This window comes from Canis lupus, chromosome 21 (genome assembly GCF_003254725.2).
Source record: "Canis lupus dingo isolate Sandy chromosome 21, ASM325472v2, whole genome shotgun sequence".
Lineage (NCBI taxonomy): Eukaryota > Metazoa > Chordata > Mammalia > Carnivora > Canidae > Canis > Canis lupus.
In genome coordinates this window covers 23003789-23030138 of record NC_064263.1, presented here as the reverse complement: position 1 = coordinate 23030138, position 26350 = coordinate 23003789, and the positions used below count along the sequence as shown (strand labels likewise).

Here is a 26350-nt window from a genome sequence, read left to right as displayed (position 1 = left end):
TTTAATTATTAGTTGTATTTTAATAGCTTCGTTTATTGCATACAAAACACTCTGCTGAGTACATGATCTCATTTATCCTTATACAACCTTATATATTTCATCTTTGCATAGGTTCATGTAGCATTTTAATTTCTTTTGTGAATTACAGGTTTATTTATGTCTTTGGCATTAATTTTTCTGATTGCTTGCTCATGTTTTTCATTGATTTGAAGAGCATTTTTCTTGTCCTGTTTTTGGAACAGGTGGGCTACATTAATGCTATTAGCCTTTATCTCCTTTGAATTTTTTTAAGTAGGCTTCATTTTTTAGAACAGTTTTAGATTTACAGAAAAATTGAAGTGAAAAGATAGCACAGGAAGCTGCCATATACCCTACACCATTTCCCCCATTCTTAATGTCTTTCAGTAATATAGGTTACATTCGTTATTATTCATGAACCAATATTGATGTATTATTATTTTTTTTTAATTTTTTTTTTTTTTTATTTATGATAGTCACACACAGAGAGAGAGAGAGAGAGGCAGAGACACAGGCAGAAGGAGAAGCAGGCTCCATGCAGGGAGCCCGATGTGGGATTCGATCCTGGGTCTCCAGGATCGCGCCCTGGGCCAAAGGCAGGCGCTAAACCGCTGCGCCACCCAGGGATCCCCTGATGTATTATTTTTAACTGAAGTCTACAGTTTACAACATATACATAAGATTTACCATTTTAATAATTTTTAAGTGAACAACTCAGGGGCATTAAGTATATTCTTTGTGTTGTGTGTGCAGTCATTAGCACTATCTATTTTCAGACATTTTCATCATTCCTAACAGATAAGATACCCATTAAACAATAGTTCCCCCTTTTCCTCTTCCTCCCACCCTAGGTAAACTTTGTTCTACTGTCTCTATGAATTTGCTTATTCTAAGTACTTCATATAAGTGGAATGATACAATATTTGCCTTTTTGTGAATGGCTTATTTTCAGCATAATGTTTTCATTGTTCTTCCATGTTGGAGCATGTATCAGAGTTTCATTTCTTATAAGGCTAAATAATACTCCATTGTAAGTATATACTGCTTTTTTTTTTTTTTTTTTTTTTTAATAAACTGAACAGCCAGCATTGGGCTTGAACTCAGAACCCTGAGATCAAGAGTCCATACTCTGCTGACTGAGTCAGCAGGGAGCCTCTGCGTTTTGTATATCTATTCATCTGTTAATGACTTTTTTCTGTACCAGCACACTATCCTGAAAGCACATTATATTTAGTTGTCCTATCTCCTTAGTCTCTTGGCTGTGACAGTTCCTCAGACTTTCCTTCTTTTTGGTGACATAGCACTTTTGAGTACTGGTTAGATATTTTGTAGGATGACCCTGTATTGGAGTTAGTCTTATGTTTTTGTTTGTTGTTGTTTTTCTATGATTAGACTGGGGTTTCTCTGCTATAAGGTTACTCTTTCCCATTCACCCCTCTATGGGTGGTGAATAGAGAGGAGTATTCCTTTCAAAGACAGATGATATACTGTCCTCTTCGGAAGGAAGTCTCTATGCAAAGCCCATAGTTAAGGAGTGGGAATTCCTGTTCTCTCTCCTTGAGGGAAGAATATCTACATAAATTACTTGGAATTCTTCTCCATGGGAGATTTGTATCAGTAACCACTTCCTTTTACAGATAAGAAATCTAAGGTCTAGGTAACATTCTCCAAGTCACACAGTGTCAACACAGGGACTGCAGTCAAGGTCTTTGATTCTGAGTTGCCATGGGCACCCACTCTTTTCAGATTGCTGGCAAAGCACAGAAGTTTTAAGTTACCTCAAGGTTCAGGACCATCATGCTTTGTGTAGCTTATTTTTCATAGCACCTGTACCAAGCACTACTGATTATGTAGTAAGAACATATATTTTTATTTATATATATATTATTTATTTATTTTTTTAAGGATTTATTTATTTTAGAGCAAGTGAGCACATGTGCTTGAGGTGGGCAGAGGGCAGGGGAGAGGGAGAGAGAGAATCTCAAGCAGACACCCCGCTGAGTGTGGAGCCCAATGCCAGGCTTGATCTCATCACCCTGAGATCATGACCTGAGCTGAAACCAGGAGTTGGACCTCAAACAACTGAGCCACCCAGGGGTACCTATATTTTTATTTTTAAATTTTATTTATTTGTTTATTTAAGGATTTTAATTTTATTTATTCATGAGCAACACAGAGAGAGGGAGGCAGAGACATAGACAGAGGGAGAAGCAGGCATCTCATAGGGAGCCCAATGTGGGACTCAGTCTCTGGACTGGGATCAATCACACCCTGAGCCAAAGGCAGATGCGCAACTGCTGAACAACGCAGCCACACCTTAAATTTTATTTCTGTATGAATATTTCCTTTGACCAGCTTTACAGCCTAAAGAGAAGAAGAACATTGGATTGAAACACAAGAAAAAAATGGTAGAAATATCAAAAAGCTTTATAAAGCTTAGTTTATGTGATATATATGTATATATGTATGTGATATATATTTTCCTCATACGTTTATTAGATATCTTATTTTTGCTAATGTATTTCAATCATCTTTTTATTATATTTTCAAAAAAATGTTTTGTTGATAAGGCCACTGAAGACAGAAAGTTGTATCTTTTTGGGAATGTATGCTTCATGCTTCATGTGCTATGTACATTCATTCCTTCCACAAATATTTATCAAGCCCCTTACTTGTATCTCAAATTTCAAATGTGTAATATCTGTAAAATAGAATGATAGTAGTTTTGGGCTGCTTTGGCTCTTGTAAACAAAACTGTAAGAGGAAGCTTCAAAAACTTGGAAAAAAGTCAACAGCCCAAAATCATTTTTATGTGACAAAATGTCATCAGGAACCTAAGAGTTTTTATTTTTCTGTTTTTCCTATGAAAATGTTAAGTTCTTCTTTGAAGGGAAAAACTATGTTCTTATTTAGTGTTTACTTTAAATTTCTCCACAGGATCACAATTCTTAACTTTGTGGCAGAAAATTCAGAAGTGAAACTGACTGGAAATAGAGCAAGAGCAGAATTGAAACTAATATGTTGGGGCTAAAGTATATGGTAAAATAAAAAAAAAAACAGGTTTTCATAGTTTCCAAATGTATACTTTTGAATATCTGTGTATTTTTACCTGTCAGGCTTATTACCACTAGGGGAAGGAATATTTGTCATTTTTAATGCACTTGAATGAGTGCAGCAAAAAACTAGGGGTATTTTAGAAAAATTAAACAGGTCTATGTTAAGGGAGAAATTGAAACATTTTAGGTTTTATACTTTGTTATAGGTCTAATGACATCAGGAATGTCTCAGGCAGAGTTAAATTTTTCTGATGCCTTACATGATTTAGTAGTTGTTGTATCATACAGATAGAGGAACACATGGAGAATGGAAAACTTGACATTGGTATTTTTAATGGTATACGGACACCTTGGTGGCACAGTCTGTTGAGCATCCGACTCTTGGTTTCAGCTCAGGTTCTGATCTCAGGGATGTGAGATCAGCCCTGTGTTGGGCTCCATGCTCAGCAGAGTCCACTTGAGATTCTCTCTCTCTCTCCCTATCCCTCTTACTTAGGTATGTATGTGCAGTCTCTTTTTCTCAATAAATAAACAAAGCTTTAAAAAATAAAGTATAATTCATAGTATACCTTCTTGGTTCAATATTATGTAACATTATATAATCTTGTTTTTCATCCTTTTTTAAGTGTGAATTTGAATTATAGAACTTTATAGATATAAAATCTGAAGCACTCAGAGTTGAAACTGTTCTCCTGGTCATAGACTTAACCCATCTGTTTATTCCCTTCCTTGAGGAGTCAGTAAAGAATATTATTAGTTTGGGGGATCTGGGTGGCTCAGCGGTTTAGTGCCTGCCTTCGGCCTGGGATGTTATCCTGGAGACCCGGGATTGAGTCCCACATCAGGTTCCCTGTGTGGAGCCTGCCTCTCCCTCTGCCTGTGTCTCTGCCTCTCTCTCTCATCTCTGTGTCACTTATGAATAAATAAATAAAATCTTAAAAAAAAAAGAATATTATTAGTTTAACAAATTCAAATTGAGTGCCGTCTTGTTCCTTTTATGATGTACCTGACCAGGTCCTGGGCCTCATGAGCAGTTCCGCTGTGCTTGGCTGGGTATTTGAGAACTTGTTTCTTAAACTTAACTTGTGTTTTGACACATCATCTCCGCAGCTCTCGGGATTTTCGGCTATAATTGAAATGAGAGAAAGACTATATTTAACTCTTTATAGGCAGAACACTCAGACCCCACACTCCATATAGTTTGATTTAGAGTGAAAGTTTGGAATATCCCTCTTCGTGATTAGTCTTCCCTTTTTCGTCCCTGGGTGCTTACCAGAACTGTCCTTAATTTTTTTTTTTTTTTTTCTTCTTCTTCCATGTCTGTCCTTTTTGAATAGTATACTTAAGAAGTCCTGATTCTTTACCTCTTTAACTTTTTGAAGCAACAACATCTGGTGATTGTGAGTTCTTTGATGTCAGGAATTTCATTCTGTGTAATATTTGACACTGATTGCCATAGAACTCATTAACTAGAAATGGTATTAGGCATTGAAAACTTTACTAAAGTGCATTTGTTGGTTAAAGGCTGAGCCAGATAATGCTAAAGCTGAGCATTAGAACCTACTTAAGCGTCTCTGTTTGTGGTCGGTTGAAATATTTGCCCCCCACTATGGTGTTTAGACTGTCCTGAAAGAATCTTCCAGATATTTTAAAAAACAATGAGGAAACCCATGAAGCTGAAACTGGCAGTTACCTTTGGCTTTTGTTTGTAGACTCCAGGGTAAGGAAAAAAGAGAAGATACAAATAAGTAAAAGTGGAAGTCAGACTTATGATCCTTTTTTTTTTTTTTCCAGGAAAAATTTGGTGTTCTTTACCATGACTGTACTTTTTTTTACTGTTTAACTCTGAACTATAAGCACTTCATATGTCATGTTAGCCTCTGTTAAAAGAAGTAAAAGAAACTTAACTGCATCAGCCGTTTATTCAATAGATATTTATAAAGCACCTTCTTGAATTATGTTAGGCATGTGATTAGACACTGTATGCCTGTTTCCTCCAACTCACTAATGTCTTTTTGAGGATACAAATTATTTCCTGTCACAATGCCAGTCATTTTTTAAAATGAGACTACAGGGAAACTAAACTTTAAAAAAAATGCAATATGAAAATAACTTTATTTAGAATTATGAAAAACTTTTTTACCCTTGATAGTCTGTCTTAATAGAATAATCTCATTGAGAAAATTGGTACTGCTTTCTTCTGCTAAAATGTTAATATCTAGCTAGGTATGGGAAGCAGCAATATGAAGGTTTTTTTAAGTTTTCATTTTGAAAATAGATCACAAAGCAAGATAGGCATATAGGCTGTGGGTGCTTATTACAGGTCTAGGATAGTTTATAGGACTGTACTCCTTACAGGAGAGAATTGGTCCCATTACAGACTCAATGTAGAGTAGGTATTTCAGGGTTGTTTTCATGAATTAAAGGAGTTTATTCTGCTTGGAAGGTATTTAATATAAAAGTAAGGAACAGTTGTCCAGGTGCTCTGGAGTGACTAGTTTACTTTTGATATTCATGTTTGTGTATGAAAAAACATCCGTCTGATTACTATTAGATGGGGACACTAGAATTGCAGAATTTCTTAATTGCACCTTAGCTGCATTTTTCATATATAATCTTGGCTATTTTAAAGCTACCTGAAGATTTCTAAGAGGTATAGCTCATGATTATTATCTTGAGTTTTCATGAAAAGGTTACATTATCAATATCCTTTTTAATGAGGTAGCAAAATATGCAGCATATTTTAGGTAAGTTATATCAAAAATAAAAATTAAATAAATTGATACTAAGAAGTAAACATAAGACCTTTTAAAAAAGGAAAATTTAATTAATTGATGATAATAAAGTCCTGCTGTATACCAAATACTGCATTAGACTGGTGAACAATATTTCTCTAACTTCTGTTATTGTTGGAGTAGCAGAATATATTTGAACATAGTTTTACAGTATTTTTCTTTTATTATTTTATTTATTTATATTTAAGGTTTTTATTGATTTGTTTGAGAGAGCAGGAGATGCGGAGGGGCAGAGGGAGCAGGAAAAACAGACTCCCTGCTGAGCAGGGAGCCTGATGCTGAGCTCCATCACAAGACCCTGAGATCATGACCTGAGCTGAAGTTAAACGCTTAACCGACTGAGCCACCCAGGTGCTCCTATTTTACAGCTTCTTAAAAACAAATAATCATTCCTTTAATATAGTATAAGTGGGAAGACTTGTTTAAAGCTGGTCTGGGAGTAACTAGGGTAACTTTGGGAAACTTTGTTCTGGTCTTAACTTTTGCAAGAGAAGATTGGAGAGGGATTGGATTATTTGTATTTCTTTCTTTCTTTCTTTTTTTTTTTTTTTTTAAGATTTTATTTATTTATTCATGAGAGAGAGAGAGAGAGAGAGAGAGAGAGAAGCAGGATCCATGCAGGGAGCCTGATGTGGGACTCGATCCCTGGTCTCCAGGATCACGCCTTGGACTGAAGGCGGCGCTAAACCGTTGAGCCACCTGGGCTGCCCGGATTATTTGTATTTCTAAATATTTTATTTATTTTTTTAAAAAAGATTTTATTTTATTATTTATTCATGAGAGACACACAGAGAGAGAGAGGCAAAGACACAGAGGGAGAAGCAGGCCCCATGCAGGGAGTCCAATGTGGGACTCGATTTCAGGTCTCCAGGATCACGCCCTGGTTCGAAGGCAGACGTTCAACCCCTGAACCACCCAGGTGTCCCACTTTCCTAGTATTTTCATTCCACAAACATTGTGTTCAACTCTTCTACCCTATCATTTGTTCAATAGTTATTTTTTTGATTTTCTACTATGTATACCACACTGGTGAAGAATATGGATTCTAGAACCAAACGGACTGCTTGCGTGAAATTCCAGTCCTTCCATTTCCTAGCTGAACTGCCTGTGATCTCTCTATGCCTCAGGAAGGCTCAAATCAAATGAGCACAATAAAAAAAAAAAATAAAAAAACAAATAAAACAAATGAGCATAATAGCACCTACCCTATAGGGTTGTTGATAGGATTAAATGAGTCATAAGTTTGCTTTAAAAAAGTGCTTGGTACATAGAAAGTGCTCCAGAAATGTTAGTTGTTGTTATGATTTGTTAGGCACTGAGGATACAGGATAAATAAGGCATTGTCCTTTCCCTGGAGGGACACATACTCTAATGGTTAAGGCAAACTTTATCAGCAAACCATTTTAGTGTAAGAGATGGTTTGAACAAATGCTGAGGGGGGAAAGGGGAAGAAAAGCATTCTAGCAGAGTGACCAGCTTGAGTAAAAAGGTAAAGCATAAAAAGGATTGGCGGATAATTAAGTCAGGCTGGAGTTTAAGTAGCTTGGAGGAGGATGGTTGAAACAAATGAGTTGAAGAGGTATAGTTTGGGATTAAATTATAAAGGACCATATATGCCATGCTTTAGAATTTGGGTATTATCCTGTAGGTAGAGGGGAGAACAGTCTTTTTAAATTTTTTTATGACTTTATTTTTTTAGAGCAGTTTTATTTTTTTGACAGTGAAATTGAGCAGAATGTACAGATTTCCCAAATACCTCCATAGTTTTGCCTTTCCCAGAGTGTCATATAGTTGGAATCATACAAATCTGTTGAGTAAATACCAAGAGCCATGATTGCTGGAATGTATGGTAAGAGAATGTTTAGTTTTATAAGAAACTGCCAAATTGACTTCCAAGGTGGCTATACCATTTTGCATTCGCACTAACAATGAAGGAATTTAGAGTTCTTGTTGCTACATATCCTTGCCAACATTTGGTGCTGTCCTTGTTCTGGAGTTTGACCATTGTAATAGGTGTATGTAGTGGCATCTTGTTTTAGTTTGGATTTAACTGATGAAATATGATGTGAAGCATCTTTTCATGAGCTTCTTTACCATTTGTATATCTTGTTTTGTTAGATGTCTGTTAAGGTCTTTGGCTCATTTTTCAACTGGGTATTTTGTTTTCTTATTGCCGAGTTTTAAGAGTTCTTTGTATATTTTGGGTAACAGTCCTTTGTCAGATGTTCCTTTTGCAAATATTTTTCCCTAGTAGTCTCTTGCTTGTCTTCTCATTCTCTTGACATTGTCCTTTGCCTAGCAGAAGTGCTTAATTTTAATGAAGTCCAGTTTGTCAATTATTCTTTTCATAGAGAGTGTTTGGTGTTATATCTAAGAAGTAGTCATCATACCCAAGTCACCTAGATTTCTTCTGTTATTTCCTTTTTTTTTATTTTCCTTTTTTTTTTTTTTTTTTTTTTAAGATTTCATTCATTTATTCATGACAGACAGAGAGACAGAGAGACAGAGACAGACACATAGTGGAGAGAGAGAAGCAGACTCCATGCAGGGAGCCCCATGTAGGACTTGATCCTGGAACCCCAGGATCACACCCTGGGCCGAAGGCAGGTGCTCAACCACTGAGCCACCCAGGCGTCCCTCTTCTGTTATTTTCAATGAGGTTTATAGTTTTGCATTCTACATTTGGGTCTCTAGTCCCATTTTGAATTAATTTTTGTGAAGGATGTAAGGTTTGTATCTAGTCATTTGTTTGCATGCATGTGTCCAGTTCTTCCAGTGCTGTTTGTTGAAAAGACTATCTTTGCTCTATTATATTGCCTTTGCTTCTTTGTCAAAGATCAGTTGAATATATGTATACGGGTCAATTTCTGGGCTTTCTGTTCCATTGATTTATTTATTCTTTTGCCAATAGTACCCTTTCTTGATTACTGTAGCTTTATAGTAAGTCTTGAAGTCAGGTAGTGTCAGTCCTCTAACTTTGTTCTCCTTCAATATTGTGTTTGCTATTCTGGGTCTTTGCCTGTCCATATAAATTTTAGAATCAGTTGTTGGTAACCACAAAATAACTTGCTGGGATTTTGATTGGGATTGCATTAATCTGTAGATAAAATTGGGAAGAATTGACATCTTGACAATAGTGAGTCTTGTTATGCATGAATATGCAATGTTGCTCCACCTAATTTAGTTCTCCTTGATATCTTTATCAGAGTTTTGTAGTTTTTATTATATATATCTTGTACATATTTTGTTAGATTCATATCAACTATTTTACTTTTTGCTAATGTAAATGGTATTGTGTTTTTAAATTAAAATTCCCCTTGTTCATTGCTGGTATAGAATAAAGCTTTTGTATGTTAACTTGTATCCTGCAACCTTGCTATTATTGCTTATTAGTTCCTAGAGTTTTTTGTCCATTTTCTCAGATTTTCTACATAGATGATCATGTAATCTGTGGCAAAAACAGTTTTATTTCTTCCTTCCTAATCTATACTCTTTTTTTCCTAATCTATACTCTTTTGTAATTTTTCTTATTGCATTAGCTAGGACTTGTTTTTCTTTTCTTCTTCTTCTTCTTCTTCTTTTTTTTTTTTAATTTTTTTTGAAGATTTTATTTATTCATGAGAGACACAGAGAGACGAGACAGGCAGAGGGAGAAGCAGGCTCCCTGTGGTGACCCTGACGTGAGACTCTGGGATCACGCTCTGAGCCAAAGGCAGATGCTCAACTGCTGAGCCACCCAGGCCACCTTTTGTTTAGAAAGAATTTCAAGTTTATTGAAAAATTGCAAAAATGAAACTTGTACAAGAACACCTTATCTTTAGACCCTTTATCCAGAATTGTTTACTGTTAGCATTATTCCCTGTGATTTATCATTTGCAAGTTCTCTCTTTCTGTGTATATAGATAAAGATTTTTTGGTATATGTGAATCATTTGAGTTATCATGACCTTTTACCCTTAAATATTTCTGAATGTATTTCCTAAAAAGATACATTCTCTTTCATATCCACAGCATAGTTATCGATTTCAGTAAACTTAATATTGATATACTTTAATCTGTGGTTTATATTCCACTTTTGTCAGTTGATCCCATAATGTCCTTTATAGAAATTTTCCTCCTCCAGTTTATGATCCAGTCTAGGGTCACGTGGTGCGTTTGTCTTCTGTGAAAGCATTTCACAGCTTTTTTTTTTTTTTTAAATGTCAGTATCATAATACAGATCACCTCTTCCTTTTTTATTTTTTTTAAAGATTTTATTTATTTATTCATGAGAGAGACACAGAGAGAGCAGAGGGAGAAGCAGGCTCCATGCAGGGAGCCCGATGTGGGACTCGATCCGGGGTCTCCAGGATCACACCCTGGGCTGAGGGTGGCGCTAAACTGCTGAGTCACTGGGCTGCCCACCTCTTCCCTTTTTAAAATAGAACATACCTCATTTTCTGTTTATCTGATGTTTCCTTTTGATTAGATTCAGGTTATGCATTCTCACTTGGAGTATTTCATATAAAGTAACGTGTCCTTTATAAGGTATCTCTTTTGGATGCACATAGTGTCCATTTGTTCGTTACTGGTGATGTTAAGTTTGATCACCTGATCAAGATATTATCTGATTCCTCAACTTTAGAATTCTGTGTATGTGTGCAGGTGCACATGCGTATGACTAATGAATAGTTTGTAGGGAGATACTTAGAGAACATGCATATATCTTGCTCTTCTCCCCCAAGATTTATCATCTATTATGGTTCTTACCTGAACCAGTCTTGGCTATGATGTTACAAAACAAAAATTTCCCAGCTCTTAACACTCTCTCCATGTTTACCAGTCTGACTTCGGCATTGTACTATAAGCAAGAATGGGAGGATAGTTTTTTTTTTTTTTTTAATTTGTTCATTTTTAAATTCAAGTATAGTTGACACAAGAAGAGAGAGCAGTAGTGGAAAGAGTGGTGAGAAGACTGCTGACAAAATTTCTAAATAAGGTAAGATTGAGGTCTGAGTGATGAGACAGTTCTATTCATGTATTCATCATTCCCTTCTATCAACAGACATTTATTGAATATCTGTGTGTTTGCCCATTAGCCACTTAGAATAAAAAGACATAGTTTTGGTCCTTAAAGAGCTTATAGTCATTGAGGACAACAGAAGGGCAAAGAGTTGTGATAAAATATATGTTAAGAGCTTTGCTGTAAAATATAGCTTTAAATGTTACCATGTACTTAAGGGTACTGCCTCCCATGGCATAGTGAAATCGCTAGTATTATCTGTGATTTACTCATTGGTTCATCCATCACTTATTGAGGTCCTACTCTGTGCTAGGACTGTGCTAAGTGCTGTAGGAATAGAACTCAGTTAGGGGGAGCATTGGCAGTAAAGCATCATTGTGGCAAGTACTACATGATGGTGGCATGTACACAAAGTCATGGTAGCACAGAAGGGAGAAATGATCATCTTCGTTTGGGGTAGTGGATGGGACAGGGAAGTCAGGAGGGATATGTCAAAAGTGGAGATTTTGGAGCTGGGTCATAGTGTTTTATTGTTTGCCTACTAAATTGTAGGTGTTCATTTTAGTGTAACTTTGTGATTACCATTTACTGCTATATTTGCCTCCAGCCAAGATTCGTGATGTCTTATCACATTCCATTATAGAGATATACTTTAACACTTATTCATGAGCAAGTTTCCCGCTCTTTATCTTTTACCCTGCTGCTTTGTTTGTAGTAGCTAATTTCTTTAAAACCATTCTCATCATATTTTTAGCTACAGTAGTTAGAGCCACCTCTCCCATTTAACAGGCAAGAAAATCAAGGCCCAGGAAAGAACACAGAAGAACTAGTGTTCACACCCACTTATTCTGGTTCTAAATTCAGAGTTTTTCCCATTCTGCTTGTTGAATTTAAATGTAGTTTTCCAGTTTCATCTTTGCTTGTAACTTCACAAACCTGTATAGCTCCATTTCAGTGGATAGATTTTGAAGCTCTGAGGTAAACTTACCACAAAAGAATGAGGAAACTTTAGGATGGTTGATAATAATAGTAATGTTGAACTGTCACATGTACCAATGTCGCATGTACCATCACTGTGTCTAAGTACTTTGTAGTCACTCCATTTACTCTTCATTACAATTCTGTGAAGAGTTGAATGGTTAAACTGACTAAGCCACCCAGGTGCCCCCCAAAAGTCAAAACTTGTTGGTGCAGAAATGCACATAGGGCAGAGACAAGGGCTTTCAATTTTCTTGAATTTATGTAGGAAAAAGTAATCAAAGGTATTTAGACTTCTTTTTCATTGTGTAGTTCCTGGCACATCGTGGATATTCAAGAAACGTTGAATGAAATACTTTGGTTTATTAGAATATAGTGTATAGGAGAGAATTATGAAGATATGAGAATGTTTGTGAATGTTGAGACTGTAATGGGACAGATTGGGATAGAAAATGGTAATAGACAGTAGATTCAGAGCCTTTGGATTTATTTAGCAAAGCTTGATTGTAGTAGAGGGGCCTTATTAGATGAAGACCTGAGTCAGTTCTAGGGCAAAAAGGAGAAGGTGATGGGAAAGAAATAGTGGGAGTGACAACAGGAAGTTTCTGGATTAGGATTACCAAATTATAGTTGCTCGTTTTGCTAGGTTTCAAACATAAATTCTGCCTAGAATCAGTTGTGCCAATATTTAATGGTTTTTAATGGCTTGCATCTTCTTTTGGAATTTATAGAGCTTGCTATTTGTAAGAGCAGTCTTGTTTGCAGAAGAGGTAGTTGATACCTAGATAAGAGAAGGAAGCTGATTTTTCATAGTATACACAGCAATAGTTTTAGGGCAATGAATGAAGAATGTGGAAAAGAAGGAACGATATGCCAGAGATATAGTGAAGAAAGAAAAAATTGATGGGCTGGTGGCTGATCAAAATGATGGGGTCATAGGATATCTGCAGGGCAAAGATGTCTCCTGGCTTTTGAAACTTCTGGGAAGCAAATACATGGTGTACTTGCACGCATATACACATAGTCCAAGAGATCAGTCCTGGGTCCAAATCTTGATTTTGGTACTTTTAGTGTGAACACGGCTAAGTCCCTTTACTTATGGCCCCAGTGTTATATCTGAAAAATGAATAAGATGCCTAGATTAGTACTTATTCTTTTTTTTTTTTTTTAGAGATTTTATTTATCTACTCATGAGACACACACACACACACACACACACACAGAAAGAGAGAGAGAGAGAGAGAGAGGGGCAGAGACATGGGCAGAGGATGAAGCAGGCTCCCTGCAGGGAGCCCAATGTGGGACTCAATCCCAGGACTCCAGGATCACGCCCTGGGCCGAAGGCAGGCACTAAACCTCTGAACCACCCAGAGATCCCCCTAGATTAGTACTTATTAAACTTAAAGTGTACATAAAAATTACCCGGGGGTCCTGTTAAAATATAGATTCTGATTGGGTAGATCTGTAGTGGGGACCCAAGATTGTGTGTCTCCAACAAAGTCTCAGGTAATCCATCTAGCAGAGGCTTAGATGACCTTCAGGATGTTTTCCAGTTTTGCAATCCTATTTATTGAATGTTTGTCCTTTGGAGATCTATTATATTTGACACCATGTCACCTCTATTTAGATAAATGAATTCTAAATGTTTCTTCACTTCAAATTAGAAATGCCTAAACCAATTAATCATTTTATACTGATAACCACATCCCTTTCTCAACATCTCTATTTCTGTTAATACTTTGTATTTATAAAGTACTTTATGATTTTTCAGAGAGCTTTTGTATCCATTATTTCATCTCATCCTTAACCCACAGAAGTAGGCATACAGGAAATATCTCCATTTTTATGGGAGGGTAAACAACCTCAGAGAAAGTAAGTGATCTGCCCACTAGTGAGTGATAGAGCTACCCTGGAGTTCAGGATTATTGACTGTAGTTTGAACTCTTATTACTATGTCACACTGCTTTTGGTAATGGCTATTACAGATACCTTTGCTTAAAGGTTGATTGCTGTGTCTCTCTCTTTTTCTTAAGGATTTATTTTATTTATTTGAGAGAGAGAGAAAGAGAGAGTGTGTGCAAGCGTACAAGCTGGAGAAGAGGCAGAGGAAGAGGGAGAAGCAGACTCCCTGCTCAGCAATGCCAGGCTCCATCCCAGGACCCTGGGATCATGACTTGAGTCAAAGGCAGATGGTTAAAAGACTGAGCCACCCAGGTGCCCCTGGTTTTATTAAAAAAAAAAAAATATATATATATTCATATGGATCACAATTCACAGGTGTATAAGTGGGTACAGTGAATAGTCTCCATACTACTCTGTACTCCAAATACCCATTTTCCCTTCCCTGGGATAACCAGTGTTACCAATTATATTTTATGCATCTCCACTAATTACATAATTATATTCTTTTTTTTCCCTGTGAAACACAGATGCTAACATGTTAAACACACTGACTAATGTAAACTTTCATGGTTTCTTTTGAGAGAGAGAGAGTGAGCAGGGGCTGGTGGGGAGAGAGAGAAAGAATCCTAAGCAGGCTCCGTGCCTAGCCCAGAGCCAGATGTGGGGCTTGTTCTCACAGCCCTGAGATCATGACCTGAGCTGAAATCAGGAGTCAGACACTTAACTGAGCTACCCAGGTGCCCCAAACTTTGGTGTTTTGTGTTTTTTTTTTATTTTTCTTTTAAGATTTTATTTATTTATTTGAGAGAGAGAGAGCACAGGTCAGGAGGAGGGGCAGAGGGAAAGGGAGAAGCTGACTTCCCACTGATCAGGGAGCCTAATGAGGGGCTCCATCCCAGGATCCTGGGGTCATGTCCCCAGCCCAAGGCAGATGCTTAATAGATTGAGCTACGCAGGTGCCCTGTGTTTTATTTTTATTTAATTATTTTTAAATTATTTATATTATAAAATATATAAACTATATGTATAATATATAATATATAATTTAGCAGTTAGGTATTTAACAAAAATTTAATTTTTAATAATTGAAAAATTTAAATTTATTATTTATTATTTTTATTTATTTAATTTTTTAAAAAAGATTTTATTTATTTATTAATAGAGACACAGAGAGAGAGAGAGAGAGAGCTAAACCACTGCACCACGGGGGCTGCCCCTATTTATTATTTTTTAAAGAGCAACTTGTTTATTATGTAATTTAGGAGACTTTTTTTTTTTTAAAGATTTTATTTATTTATTCATGAGAGACACAGAGAGAGAGGCAGAGACATAGATAGAGGGAGAAGCAGGCTCCTGGTAGGGAGCCCGATGTGGGACTCGATCCCAAGATCCCAGAATTATGCCCTGAGCTGAAGGAGGTGCTCAGTCACTGAACCCCCAGGTGTCCCTTAAATTTAAATTTAAAAATTTAAAAATTTTACTTAATATCTTACAGATTGTTCCATATCAGTGCTCAGAGAGCTGCCATTAATTTATTCTTTGTTGCTAGTTAGTACTCCATTATCGGATATATCATTATTTAGCTAGTTAGTACTCCATTATCGGATATATCATTATTTAGCTAGGTCCCTATTGATGGACATTTAATGTAGTTCTAGTTTTTTTGCTAATACAGACAATAGTGTATTACATATATTACATTGCATATTTCTAAGTGTATATTTTTTCCACAAATGGAGAAGTCAAGTTGCTGGGTCAGAGACTGCATTTGTAATTTTGGTAGATACTGCCAGATTGCCATCTTCTGATGTTTTCCACCTGTACTCTTTCTGCCAAGTGCTTGTTTTGCCACTGCCTTGCCTCTAAATATGTTAGCAGACTTTTTGGTCCGTGCCAATTTTAGTGTAGTTTTAATTTGCATTTCTCTTACGAGTGAGGTTGAGAATCTTTTCATGTTTAAGTGCTGTTTGTTTTTCCTTTTCTGTGGATTATTTGTTAATATTCTTTGCCATTTTTTTCCTGTTGGGTTGTTGGATTTTTTTTTTCTTATTGATTTTTGGGAGCTCTTTATGTTTTAGTGCAGTTGGTTATGTGAGTTAAAAATTTTTGGTTAGGTTGTTTTTCCTATGACTTTGCGTATGGCAGTTTTTGCCATGCATAATTTAAAAACATTTTATGTAGTAAAATTTATTGATTTTTTTTCCTTTTTATAGCTTCTGAGTTTTTTGTCATTCTTGGACTTTTGAGATTATAAAATAATTCCTCATTGTTCTTTTGGTACTTTATGCATTAATTATTTACATTTAAATATTTTTAAGCCATCTAGAATTTGATATAAGGTATAGAGTATGTTTTCTAAGCACACACACACACATATCTTTTCCTTCCTTCCTTCTTTCCTTTCTTTCGTTCTTTTTTATTTTTATTTTTATGGGTATTCTATTGCCCTAACACCTTTATTGATTAGTTCATATTTCTGTAAGGGCCTTTTATCTCCCTTATTTCTTTTGTCAATCTTTTCATCCTCATCCATATCCATTATCTAGTCTCCCTGTTAAGCCCATTTTTGCTTTAGGCCCCTGTATGGTCTACCCTTTTTTCCTGTTCTTATTAATATATATATTTTAAAGATTTATTTATTCATGAGAGACACAGAGAGAGAGAGGCAGAGACACAGGCAGGGAACCCGATGTAGGACTCAATCCCAGGACTCCAGGATTATGCCCTGAGCTGAAGGCAGATACTTAACCACTGAGCCACCCAGGTGTCCCTGTTCTTAGAATATTACTTTAGAACTTTTTTAATATGGAATTTTTGGTGAATAATGAAATATGTATAGTAAAATATGTATTGTATATATCAGTGTATATATATATTTTTTTATATCAGTGTATATTGAAATGCATATATATGAGCGGTTGCATAATGAACTCCCAGTTACCTGACTTTGGTAATTGCCACGTGATGGCATATCTTGTTTTTACCTGTATGCCTGCCTAATCATCCTCCCTCTCTCACTTGAATTATTTTGAAGCAAATTATGGCCATGATATTACTCTTAACACTTGGACCACTGAAAGCTGTCTCCTCTTCCAATTTGTATCTTCCAGGTCATCCTGTGTAATTCTGTGTCTTTTTTCTTTGGTCTTAACATTTCTAGAATAACACTTCTCTAGTAAATGCTCACTGACAGTATACTGCTGGATTGTTTGACCTCAGATTTGCCTTTTTGTGTGCACAAACTTCAGCTTTTTAAAATTAAGGTTACATACTCTGAAATTAGGGAATGCCTTGTTTGTACCCCCACAGTTCCTGGCATGGTCTGTGAAGGAGAAACGAGCAAGATAAAATAGAAGGAAGAAGGGAACAAGAGAAGGAGGATGAGAGATACAGGCAGAGAACAATGCTAGAGAATGCTTCTTAGAGCAACACTACCCAGAGGAAACTGGGAGGAAGAAAGGCATGTTGGGACTTTCCACCAAGATTGGGGGTGGACAGGGTGGAGAGAAAAAAACCCAGAGCCAACGTGTATAAGAAATGTAGAAAGTTCAGAGATCTATTTTGTCTTTTCCTATAGAGAAGTTTGTATTATAATTTAGCAGTACTTACTAAATAACTGGGTTAAATTCTGGGACTGAGTGAGAACTGAAGGAACTGACACAATAAAGGCTTTAGTTATGATTTGCATCAGAGAGCACTCAGGGGTAGGAGCTATCATGTATTTTATGAGAGATTAGAATTGGTAGGTTTTTCGTTTAAATCTGTAACATTGGCTCTTGGCACTATTTGCCTATAGCCAATAGCACCAAGTACTAGTTTAATTAATTAATTTATTTTTAAAATTTTATTTATTTTTTCATGATGACACAGAGAAAGAGGCAGATGTAAGCAGCGAGTGAAGCAGGCTCCCTGTGGGGAGCCTAATGTGGGACTCCTTCCCAGGACCTCTGGATCACGACCTGAGCCAAAGGCAGAGAGGCCCAACTGCTGAGCCACCAAGGTGTCCCTCATGCACTAGTTTTAAATTAAGCTTTTTCTTTTCAACACTTTTTACAGGGAGTCTTTCAGGTGGGATCAAAGATTAGAAAAATTAGGTGGCTGAATGCTATAATTTAGAAGGAGCTTTTGCATTTTTTTTAAAAGACTGATCTAATTTATCAAGCTTAAATTCTCAATTAGTAATTCAGCATTTTTACCTTCTGTGGGAATATGGAAAACTAATCATCTGTCAGGTTTGCTTTTGTGGTCCCTCAAAAAAAAAAAATATATACCAGGGCAGCCCCGGTGGTGTAGCGGTTTAGCGCCGCCTGCAGCTCAGGGCGTGATCCTGGAGACACTGGATCAAGTCCCGCGTCAGGCTCTCTGCATGGAGCCTGCTTCTCCCTCTGCCTGTGTCTCTGCCTCTCTCTCTCTTTCTCTGTCTCTATGAATAAATGAGTAAAATCTTAAAAAAAAAAAATCAAAATAGTGGTAATCTGAGTTTACTGGAGACAACATGGGCCTTATTCCTCCATGCCGTTTAGCCTAGTCTCAGGCGGAGAATAAAGGCCTGACCTGAAAAAAATGAGGATTTAGGAAAGGGGACAGGTTTAACTACATTTCTAAGACAAATGCTACTTTAAAAGATTATCTCATAGTATCTGTGGGATACAATTACTATTACTATCTACTAATATAGATACCGTTCTACATTAGGGGTTAGCAAACTGGCCAACAGTTACTGGCATTTGTAACTGAGGAGACTAAAAAAGATTATCTTGGTTAAAAGATTGTAAACAAACAAGAATATGAAGAGAAGGGATATGCCCTGAAAAACTTAAAGTAATTTATTCTCTGCTGCTTTACAGAATGAATTGGCAACCCTTGATCTACATCATTCAGAGTATATAGTAATATTTCTTTATGTGAACATTTGAAATTGCATGCTCTTTTGTATTTCATATTAGGACTTCTTAAAGAACGGATACATAATTTTCTGTTGTATAAATGTACTACAACTTAAGTGTGGTCATTAAATTTTTGCTCTTACAGCCAATATCAGAATAAGCATATTTGCACACATTTTTGTGCCTTGTGGAATTGCTTGCTCAAATATTATATACAATTTAAAAATTTTTAAAAATTTTTATTTATTTATGATAGTCACAGAGAGAGAGAGAGAGAGAGAGGCAGAGACACAGGCAGAGGGAGAAGTTGGCTCCATGCACCGGGAGCCCGATGTGGGACTCGATCCCTGGTCTCCAGGATTGCGCCCCGGGCCAAAGGCAGGCGCCAAACCTGCTGCGCCACCCAGGGATCCCATACAATTTAAAATTTAATAAATATTGCTAAATTGCTCTCCCTCCAGATTGAACCATTTTATGTTTCCTCTGGCATTATTTTCCTTACTCATATCAACCGTGACAAAGACTAATTTGATTGTTTAATCAGATAGGTCTCTTCGTTTTCTGTTGGTGAATAAGAAAGAAAATTTAGTGGCATAAAACAACACTGTCATTTAATTTGCTTATGATTGTGCAGTTTCATTTGGCTGTGGTGGGAATGACTTCTCTCTGCTTTATTTGTTGTCATTTCTGGTGGTTCAAAGGCTGGGGGCTGACATGGTCACTTATGTGTCTAGCTGTAGCTGGGATCTCACTTGGAGCTGTGGAGAACAAGTATGAAGTCCTTTTCATGTAGCTGCTTGGTGTCCTCACATTCGAGTGACTGGGCTCTAAGGGCAGCCTAGGAGAAGTAGATCGTTTTATGATTTAGCTTCAGAAGTCATGTAGTCTAATTTCTACTATAGTTACAGGCTTGCCTACATGTAAGGGAGAGGGAACATAGACCCTTTTATGTAATGGAGGAGTGGCAATATCACATAGTAAGAGAGCATGCGGGGGTGTGATGTATTGGTTTGTCATTGTTTGGAAACTAGTCTGCCATGAGGTGGAATGATTGTTTTGATGTGCATATCTTTCATTAGGAGTGTGATTATACATCTTCTCCTATGTTTATGGACCATTTTCATTTCTTTTTCTGTGGTCTGCCTTTTTATATCCTTTACTCCCTTTTCTATTGGACTATAGATTATTGATATTATTGATTTATAATAGCTCTTGTAGATTAAACAAATTAGGTTTAAAATGTGTTTTGAAGATAATCTCTCTAAGGTCTTACGAGTTATAAAAGGCATGTGTGGGATAGTTATTTAGTTTGGCTATGGTGGGGATTTGTGGAATGATAAATATATAAAGAACCACAGTACTCTTGTTTTTGAAGCAAGGGTTAAGACAGGGAAGGACTGGTGAATGGGAGCCCCATCCTCTTCCTGTTGGCCATCAGCCTCCCTGAATCACTCTCTATGGCAGTGATGAGGAACAAGATCAAAGGCACCTTAGTTCTCTTTGGTCATTATTATACTTCAGAAGTCAGAACATTTTAGATGCCTGTAAGGGAATGTCACTGGAATATCGAACCCCAGTGACATATTTCACTACTGAAAATTGCTTTGGACATCTTTCCATTCTGAAGTGTGATTTGACTGTTTTTAAAGCTGTCACCCATATTGAGATTCAAAATTGTATCAACAAAAATGAACGGACCTACCAGAAATGATCATTTCCTAAAACATGGGGATGTTTAACAAAATGAAACATTTCTGTATACCCTGTCACTAAATTAGAATATTATTCTTCATCTACTAACCTGTAATGGGATGAATCTTAAATAGATAGCCACAACATAAATCTCCCTAGTAGTAATCTTTGAAAGTTTTATGAAGATTGAGCTGGTAGTTGTCATTGCAGTTCTCATTTTAGGTATGGTTTGATCCAGAGACACTTAAATTGTTGTCAGGAACCGAATCTCACATCTCTTTACTCTGCTTTCTTCTTTGTTGGTTTCATTCTTTGGTTTCACTGTGATGGAAGGACAGCTGCCAACATCTCCAGCTCTGTATGCTTCCAGGTTCAGGGCCAGTGTGGAAAAAAAAAAGGAACTCTCAATAATTTAATATTTCTGAGTCTTTCAGTGGTCCTAATTAAGTCATCTAATATGGTTAGGGGGAAGGAATGTGCTGATTGACCTGATCTGAGTCATGGCATGAACATCCCTGGGGTTGGAGGTAGAGTTAATTCTATAGGAAGCCTAGAGATTGATAGTAGGGAGGGTGGTTCTGCAAAGGAGTTTTTTTGTTTTAATCAAATAGGTCCTGGGCAGGACAATACAAACACAAAATAAAGAACAAAATACTTTTCTTTAGGGATCCTTGGGTGGCGCAGCGGTTTAGCGCCTGCCTTTGGCCCAGGGCGCGATCCTGGAGACCCGGGATCGAATTCCACGTCGGGCTCCCGGTGCGTGGAGCCTGCTTCTCCCTCTGCCTGTGTCTCTGCCTCTCTCTCTCTCTGTGACTATCATAAATAAATGAAAAAAAAAATTAATCTTTAAAAAAATACTTTTCTTTAGACTACTGTTTTGTTTTTGAAGGAGTTGCCTAACAACAGTAGTAGTATTAACAAATTCTTAAGAGGCATCAATTTCAATCGTTACTAAAGAGTAATTCGTTTTTTACTAAAGCAAATGTTTCAGATCTGTAACGCATACCACTTAAGTCTTTTTTTTAGAATTTATATTTGAAAGATTTGTAAAAATGTTTAAGAATTTAGTGTCATACTGATCTTTTGCTCACTGCCAATGTTTAATTAGGAGAATTCTGCTCTGGGATCTCTGGGCGGCGCAGTGGTTTAGTGCCTGCCTTTGGCCCAGGGCACGATCTTGGAGACCCAGGATTGAATCCCACATCGGGCTCCCGGTGCATGGAGCCTGCTTCTCCCTCTGCCTATGTCTCTGCCTCTCTCTCTCTCTCTCTGTGTGACTATCATAAATTAAAAAAAAAAAAAAAAAAGAATTCTGCTCTAATTATACCTATCAATATTACAAATCAAAGCTGAATAGGAGATTTTAATTTTATATGTTAGTGTGTGTTTTTGTTCTCTATATAGGATGTTTTAGAGAAAGCATTTCAAAGATTTTAAGCCATATTAATTCCAATTTAAAAATAAAAATCTGTTCAGCTTTAGTTTTGGGAGTGGACGTTATAAGAGTATACCTTTGCTGCCTAAACTACTGTTGAAGAATGATGCATGGAGAACATTTCATAATCATAACTAACCCTATTTCCATATTAGGTAAAATTACATACTGTTTTTCAAGTATAGATCTTGGGGAACTATGAATAAGAGAGGATCCTTTATGTCACTCTGGTTTCCTCAATACTTCTTGGGTTATAGGGTTAATAATTTGGGTGAAGGTAGATAATATATCCTAAAACTGGTGGTAAGTTTTGGTATTGCCATTATATTTTGGACTAGGTTAGTTGATTTACACTTTTTCTTATTTATTTAAAATTTGTTTTGAGCATGTAAGACACTTATATGGTACAGAAGTCAAAACTATATAAACAAGTAGCAGGAGAAGTCTTACTTATTCCCTCCAGCTTGTTCTCACCCCCATAGGTAATCATTTTTTATGAGTTTCTTACTTAACCTTCCAGTGTTTCTTTTTAATTGCATAAAGTCTTAGGGAAAGAAGAGAAAGAGAGGAGGTGGGAGATTAAAGTGAATGGTGGAAATGGAGAAGAGTTTTATTAAGTAGTACTTGTGAAATGTCTTATTGGCACTCTTTTTGTCCTGGTTACACACTTCCTAACTCTGAAAAAGGCAGTAACTTTTAAGAAAAACCTTATTTTTGCAGTAATTTTAAATTTACAGAAAAGTTGCAAAAATGTACAGAGAATTCCTTCATTCAGTTTCCCCTAATGTCACCATCTTACCTTACCATTTTTCATGTGTCAGAACTGAAAAGTAACATTGGCACACTATTATTAATTAAACTTCATTTTATTACAGTTTAGCATTTTTTAAAAATGAAAAGCAGTTTTATGATTAAAGAGGAAGCCAAGACAAAGGGCAAAAGAGGGATCATGTATACATTTACTGCCTTTCACCAAGATTACATCAATAATTTACCTGCACAGAGCTGATATCCTTTGTCCTTCTAGTTGCTGAGAGCGTCTTGTATTTTAATTCATCATGGTGTAATGAAAATAGTTACCCTAATGCTTTTGAAATAAATAAAATAGTGGAAAGGGCAAAAAGTTGTATAGCTCAAAGTCCGTGCTTTAAGTATAGTTGGTTAATTTGTGGAGGAGGAGTTTGTTTTGTTTTGGTTTGTTTTGGTAAACCTTCCTATGAAATGCCCTCATGTGGTGATCTCTGTTTTGCTCATGTTAGTGAAAGGAAGCATGGAAACAGTAGTGATACGTTGGTAATCTACCTGGATGAATGTTTGTAGACTCCCTTCATTGCTAATTTTAGAATCCTAGAGCTTGGAATCAGAAGGTGTCTTGGAGCTGATTGTGCTAACTTCCAAAATACTGGAAAGATTTCTTCAACAGTATCTGCTCATCAATTATAGATTATATCTCTGTCCAACTCTTGTGTATTGCTTTGTAAGGCAGTCTGTTCCATTATTATTATATTTGTCATAAAATTATTTTCTTGAGTTGAAGGATAGATCATTACTCACTCTGTTCTCTGTGGCAATAGGGGAGAACCAGATCGTATTAATTATGTGTGTGTGTGTATAGGAGATCAAAGTGTGTGATATATATCCACATATATTGGTATAATCCTTTTTCTTTCCTGCCTTCTTTTTTTTAATTTTTATTTATTTATGATAGTCACAGAGAGAGAGAGAGAGAGAGAGAGAGAGGCAGAGACACAGGCAGAGAGAGAAGCAGGCTCCATGCACCGGGAGCCCGACGTGGGATTCGATCCCGGGTCTCCAGGATCGCGCCCTGGGCTAAAGGCAGGCGCCAAACCGCTGCGCCACCCAGGGATCCCTTTCCTGCCTTCTTTTGAGCTATACTACTCATTTATTATTTACTATTTTATGTAGGAATGTTGGGAGATGTAGGTTATGTAGGAATGTTGGGATAAAGAGATAAATAATGAGTAAAACCTCACATCATGGAGTTATGAGGATTAAATAAGATCATATGTACAAAGTGTTTAGCACAGTGCATGGCATATTATGGTAAGCATTTAATAAGTGCTGACAGTGTAGTGATGATAATAGCCTCTATCATCAAGTCATTTCCTCCTAGATTAATAGGGAAGATAACTAATCAACTAATAAGAATAGGTTAAATGAAATAAGTGCTATAGGAGAGATAGAAGCAAAGTTCTTATTTGTTCAGTTTTTATTTTATTTTATCTTTTTAAAGATTTTATTTATTTATTCATAGAGAGAGAGAGAGAGAGAGAGAGGCAGAGACACAGGCAGAGGGAGAAGCAGGCACCATACAGAGAGCCTGATGTGGGACTCTATCCAGGGTCTCCAGGATCATGCCCTGGGCTGCAGGCGGCGCTAAACCGCTGCGCCACCGGGGCTGCCCCTTTGTTCAGTTTTTAAAAGACTAATTTCAATTAGGGACAAAAGAAGGAGAAGTGTTCTCTCAAACTTTGAAGTAGAAATAGGTTCTCCTCTAAGAGAATGGTATTCTAGATTGAGGGGCTAGCATTAACAAAAGCTTGGGGCTAGGAACATGCATGATCTTTTTCATGGAACCTTAAGCATTCATGTGTGACTGAGGGTTTGGGTATGTGGAAGATCTAGTGAGAAATAAAGATAGGATGCAGAGAGGTCAGATTATACAGAGCTTTGAAAGCAATAGGGCAAGTATACTTTATTCTAGAGACTGGGGAATATTTTCAGGTCTCTGAACAGAGGACCAAAATTGCAATCTTACAGCAAAATAGATGTGATTATTGTTTATAGGGTAATTAAAAATCTTGATTGAGAGAGCTAATGAAAAATATATAGAAGGAATGGTAGTTGCTGAAATCCAGAGTATGAAATGGAAACCATTGACAGATCGTATAAAAGAGCCTTTTAGAATAAGCCCTAAGAACTTTTTAAAGATTTTATTTATTTGAGAACAAGCAAGCAAGCAAGAGAGTACGATTAAGGGGGAGGAGCAGAGGGAGAGGGAGAGGGAGAAGCGGACTCCCTACCTAGCACAGAGCTTGACCCCAGGCTCTATCCCTGGGCCCTGAAATCATGACCCAAGCTGAGGCAGGCGCTTAACCGACCAAGCCACCCAGGCACCTTAGCCCTGTGAACTTTTTGTAAATATATTTGGGCCTTTTCATACTTAAAAGTATTACACAAATTTATTAGATAATAGACTCTTTCAAAGAATCTTAATCTCAAGATTGAGAGAAAGGATTAGGTTGCTGTGCTCATGGAAAGAAAGAACTGTACTTTCCCAGCATGACTGCATATGTAATTGAAGATGGACTTACCTCAGTAGATTGGGCTGTCTTTCAGTCTGAAAGGGGATCTTTAAGCATATTTTAAAACTAAGCACTTGATTTTTTAAGTCTGAAAATAATTATCTGATGCTGGGAACTAGCCTTTGGGAATGAATCTAATGTGCACAGGCTTAGCATTGCCAACATCTACTGTTTTTGATATGCTTTTATTTGGTTATCTGTTATCTTGTATTTTTGTTGATTTTTACTGTTGCTTATGGAGCATTTACCTTTTCAGCACTTGGGACTCCAAAAGATCTGTGCATCTTAGTTGGAGAAGTTGTTGGAAAGGAGGCCTGAACAGGAAAGAGAGATTGGTTGGCTAATGGTCAGGTGAAGATTTAATTTAAGCTCATAACAGTTGGGTTATTGGCTGGCTCGAGTGACTAGTGAATTATATTTGGCTTGGCATCTTTTCCTGGTTGTACAGAGGATCTGGCATCTAGACTACACTAGCAACAGGGGTGTATGTATGTAAAAACTCCTTGTGTGTAGGTATGAGATGGACTTACATGTCTGCTAGTATTCTTCAGAAGGGAAGAAAGCAAATGGCTACTTAGTTTATGTTCCAGGAAATACTAATGCTATGGTACAGGTATATAGTACTTACATAACATTTATGCTCTTCAACAGTACTTCATATCTGTTGTCATTTCATGTTCACAACAAACTTGTAAATGAGATTGGGCAGGTATAATTCCTATTTGATAGGGGATGCTGAGGCATAAATAAGACTGGGTTCAGGTTACTGGCTCAATAAATTAATAATTGGGACAAATTTCTATGTTTTATTTTTGGATCTTAACTTTCAGAAAATTTTATAGGAGGGAAAGCTGAATGTGTCCTTCTTTTTTGTGATTTTTTTTAGCGACGTCTTAGACACCTTCGGAACATTGCTGCCCGGAACATTGTTAATAGAAATGGCCATCAGCTCCTTGATACCTACTTCACGCTTCACTTGTGTAATACTGAAAAGATATATAAAGGTAATGGAATCTGTGGACTTACCCACAGACTGTTATATCTCATTTTTAGTTTTTTGTAACACAAGTGAGTATCAGTGCCTCTAGCTTTGCTATTATTACTTTTTGGAAAGTTAAACTGTCTTGCTGTCCAAAAATATTTCATGAGCAGTTGTTACATATATATAAAAGAAACATGGCTTTTGGATTGTTCTTAAATTGGTAAATTTATCGTTTATTTATGAATGTTAGCTGTTAATGCTTTTATTCTGGTAGCTATC

The 26350-nt window shown here is 36.7% G+C and overlaps 1 protein-coding gene across 5 annotated transcripts in view; it reads left to right on the top strand.

Annotated features, from left to right (window-relative positions):
- Positions 1-26350, top strand: part of UVRAG (UV radiation resistance associated) — a 314973-nt gene that overhangs the window by 5097 nt on the left and 283526 nt on the right. For all 5 annotated transcript variants that reach the window (XR_007404442.1, XR_007404443.1, XM_025419621.3 and 2 more), the window contains exon 2: positions 25976-26093. Coding sequence is in view for 3 of the 5 variants with exons in the window: in XM_025419621.3 (XP_025275406.1) it covers positions 25976-26093 (118 nt within the window). In the remaining 2 variants the exon portion in view is untranslated. The remainder of the gene's footprint in view (positions 1-25975; positions 26094-26350) is intronic.